We start from the raw sequence: 4299 nt of genomic DNA, 5'->3' as shown, positions 1-4299 counted from the left end.
TATATATATATATATATATATATAGAATATTCAGCAAATGGTGTATATATAAAGCCATGAATGTGAAGTATATGCTCCCAAGTAATTATTGATGATTCAGTCCCATCCAAAACCATATATACTGTGAAGTACAACTTCAACTAATTCTCAATGGCTCTTCACACTCTTAGTTCGCTCCCTGTTAGCATTTTCGCTAGACAATATTTCCCGTCTAAAACTCCCATGATCTCTCACATAACAACCAAAAATGCATCCACAAGTATCACCGTTAATCCGTGTCCTCTCCGGTGCATGGCCAGTAGTCCCGTTACTACTCGCCGAGATGCTAATTATCAACCTGCCTTGTGGAAGGACGACTACATCTTGTCATTGACTAGCGAATATGTGGTAGTACTACATCTGATTATTAATGGTTTATATATATATATATATATATATATATATGTCATTAGTTTCAATAAGGTTATTGTTTTCTTTTTTTTTTTATGAATAGTGGTACTACATATACAATTATTTTTACAACTATATTTTAAAATATAGAAGCTAGGTTTATCTGAAGAATTTGAATTCTATGAAGGCATTAATGTCACATTTTCTGGTCGTAGAACATTTTGTAAAATGGTTGTATTAATCATATCATGCATTATTCTTGTTTAATTAATTAAATTCTCAGTAATGAAAATTTTGAATTTCAAGGGGGAGTCATACACTAGACGAGCTGATCAGCTGAAGGCAGAAGTTAGGAGAATGTTTGAGAAAGTGGTAGATCCATTAGAGAAACTTGAGCTGATCGATGTATTACAAAAACTTGGATTATCTTATCACTTTGAGGATGAAGTAAAGAGGACATTGGAAGCTATATACAACCCAATTCATCGAGCTGGTGATATCTGCAAGAAGGAGAATTTATACGCCACTTCTCTTGAATTTAGACTACTAAGACAGCATCGATATAGTGTCCCTCAAGGTAAACAACCAAATTCTACTCATGCTTTGATAGAAATAAATAATAATAATAGGAAGCTTAGGTTTCATCTATTTTTGCATATGAGATGAGTTGAGATTAAAGTTAAAAATTTGAATAAACTATTGTTAGAATATATTTTTCTAATATTATTTTTATTTTCGGATTAATTTAAAAAGTTGAATTGTTTATTTTTTTTTATGTGAAAATTTGATAAAGTTGTCATGATGAGATGAGATAAGTTGAGATGAACTGTGAAAACAAATGAGGCCTTAATAATTAGTTAACCCATCATTTATAGATTATTATTAATAATAAGTGAGTCTTGTCTATTGCAGAAATTTTCAATATTTTCATGAATGAAAAGGGAAAATTCAAGGCAAGCCTATGTGATGATCCTAAGGGATTGCTGTACTTATTTGAAGCCTCATTCCTTTCTATAGAAGGCGAAACTATCTTGGATGAAGCAAGAGCGTTTGCGAGAAAACAACTCGAGGAGTACGTGGAGCAAAACAAAAGTCAAAATCTTTCTACTTTTGTGGGCCATGCCCTAGAGCTTCCATTGCATTGGAGGATGCTAAGGTTGGAAGCAAGGTGGTTTATTGATACATATAGGAGGGAAGTAGGCATGAACCCTGTCTTGTTAGAACTTGCAGAATTGGATTTCAACATGGTACAAGCAGTCCATCAACAAGATGTAAAACGAGAGGCGAGGTAAAAGTAGCCATGTTTATTTGAAAGGTAATAAAAACACATTGCTACTATTTTTCTAGAACTGATACTCTTCTTTTGTTTATATATATTAAGGTGGTGGAAGAGCACTGGCCTTGGAGAAAAGTTGGGCTTTGCAAGGGATAGGTTGATGGTGAATTTCTTATGGACTGTTGGCAAATCATTTCAGCCTCACTACGGATATGGTAGGAGAATGATAACAAGGCTCAATTGCCTGATAACAACAATAGATGATATCTATGATGTTTATGGATCTTTGGATGAACTTGAGCTCTTCACCGATATCATTGAGAGGTTGGTTATAAATATTAAGAAAAATTCTATTTTATAACAATTTACATTGTCATTCTCTCTAATGTGTTGTCAAATGATTGGTACACAAGTGAAATATAATAAACAGTATTCAATCATTTATTATTACATAATGAGATAGTGGAAAGACGACGACAAAAGAGATGAACAGTATTACTCATATATATTAATGGGCTTTAAATGTCTAGACTTAATGTTCCGTAGAGGACTATTTTTATGGGTACTAAAGTATACTTCTTGTGATTATAGATGGGATGTCAATGCAATCGATCAGCTCCCATATTATATGCAGATCTCTTTCCTTACACTCAATAATTTCGTTCACGAAATGGCTTTTGACATCCTCAAGGAACAAGAATTCAATGTCGTTCAGTACCTTCGAAAAGCGGTATGACCTCAAATTCTTTTTTATATAAAAGTACATATTATAAATATTGAGAAAGGTACAAAATGAGGGGATGATCAAAACTCTAATAAACACCTAGAGATAGTCAACATAGTAAAGAGTAATGTTATATGCAGTCGTGAAGTACGTAAGCGTCGTGCAGTTGCTTACAAAGTTATTATTATTTTTTTATATGGCTCTTATATTTATTCATTTTTTCAAAATGATTGTGTCATACTTGTGCACTCACGATTACAACTATAATTTCTTCATAGTAAATGAAAGCAAAAAAATAAGAAGGCCGGAACAACGTTCAAAATCTGCAAGCTCCAAATATAAAGAGTATGGATTCAGATTTGACGAGCGTGGGTCGTTGAATCTTTCTTGAGGTCTATTGAGTTAGGTAAGTATCAAATTATCTGGACATTGATATGGGTGGTGTTGGTATCAGTACTATAAGTACTAGGCAGCTACAGTGAGGGTATTACAGGAGATCAGAGGTGGTGGGGACAAATAGGATCGGAGAAGCAAAAAAGCAAGAGAGAAAGGATTGTCGGTAAGGTAGATGGAGAGAAAGAAAAAAGAACTTCTCCAAGCTATCCTATGGAGACGTTGAAATGAATATTTGTGATAAATTATTTGTGACAAGAATGATTATTTGAGATGAAAATAAATTCATTTTAGTAAGAAATAGTCATTTTTTACAGGAAATAGCTTATCATAAATAAATAGTTTTCTAATCGAGTGGAAAAGATAAGAGTAAGAGGAAATGGAAGGGGAGAAACCTCTATTAAGACGCTTTCTTCTAGAACTTCTTGAGTGAGGGAGGATGGATCATGGAGTATTGGTATGGGCTTAAAGAGGACGGAGAAGTTACAGAGAAGAGTATCTCTTTTAAGAATTAAAGAGAGATGTAGGCCAGACATCAACTTCAAAATTCATGATAATTATTATATATCCCTTATTTTGTTTGTTTGTTAAGTATGTGAATGTATACTTTTCTAGTTCATTAATATTTTACTCTAAATGTTTCAGTGGATAGATCAATGTAGATCTTACATGGTGGAGGCCAGGTGGTACTACATGGGATATACACCTTCACTTCAAGAATACTCTCAGAATGCATGGATCTCAATATCGGGACCGGTTATTCTTGCACATGCGTATTGTTTTACCACATTTCCAATGACAAAGGAATCATTGGCATCTATGGAAGATAACATGACTAATATAATCTATTGGTCCTCAATGATTTTACGACTTGCAAATGATCTTGGAACATCCTCGGTACGTAAATTGCACATTCCTTAGGGTTTCATAAGAAATTATTTCAATTACATCACTCTAATTTGTTTAGAAAATAATATTCTCGTACACATGATGCTTTGAAACTCAGCTTGAATTAAAGAGAGGTGATATTCCTAAATCAATCCAATGTTATATGAACGAAACTGGTGCCAGTGAAAAAGACGCTCGGGAGCACATAAGATATTTGATTAGCGAAGCATGGAAGAAGATGAACAAAGAACGAGCTACTAGTTCTTCATTCTCACAAGCGTTTATGGAATATGCAATGAATGTGGCAAGGACGGCCCAATGCATATACCAGTACGGGGATGGGCATGGTACACAAGACCGCGAGACTATGGATAACGTATTATCATTACTTATTAATCCCATTCCTTTACATACATGAATTTAGTATGTTTGTATCAGCTAGCTGATGTAATACTATCTAAGCTCCACAAAAATAAATCATGGTAGCTAATAGCTGAGTTTGTGAGGAGCAATGTATGCATCGCTAGCTGATATATAGTACTTGCACTTCAGTCATTGGGAAATGTTTTTTTCCATGCATTTAATAAAGCATTTGAATTAAAATAATTGTAATCTGTCTTTTTAGTCA

General features: G+C 33.8%; 1 protein-coding gene across 1 annotated transcript; it reads left to right on the top strand.

Annotated features, from left to right (window-relative positions):
• Positions 1–80: 80 nt before the first annotated feature.
• LOC108985540 (myrcene synthase, chloroplastic-like) lies at positions 81–4299 on the top strand. The gene is made up of 7 exons (XM_018957884.1): positions 81–387; positions 697–967; positions 1303–1678; positions 1772–1990; positions 2258–2396; positions 3429–3680; positions 3790–4299. Exons 1-7 carry the CDS (start codon positions 151–153, stop codon positions 4087–4089), a joined length of 1794 nt encoding a protein of 597 aa, XP_018813429.1. The 5' UTR covers positions 81–150; the 3' UTR covers positions 4090–4299.

This window comes from Juglans regia, chromosome 8, assembly GCF_001411555.2.
Source record: "Juglans regia cultivar Chandler chromosome 8, Walnut 2.0, whole genome shotgun sequence".
Taxonomy (NCBI): domain Eukaryota; kingdom Viridiplantae; phylum Streptophyta; class Magnoliopsida; order Fagales; family Juglandaceae; genus Juglans; species Juglans regia.
This window is presented reverse-complemented; position numbering and strand designations above follow the sequence as displayed.

Bases quoted from the DNA above. Each gene is read 5' to 3' on its own strand.
- LOC108985540 (XM_018957884.1), top strand. From the start codon at position 151: ATGGCTCTTCACACTCTTAGTTCGCTCCCTGTTAGCATTTTCGCTAGA. The intron at 388-696 runs GTAGTACTACAT...TTGAATTTCAAG, and splicing joins CATTGACTAGCGAATATGTG to GGGGAGTCATACACTAGACG. The intron at 1,679-1,771 runs GTAAAAGTAGCC...ATATATATTAAG, and splicing joins GATGTAAAACGAGAGGCGAG to GTGGTGGAAGAGCACTGGCC.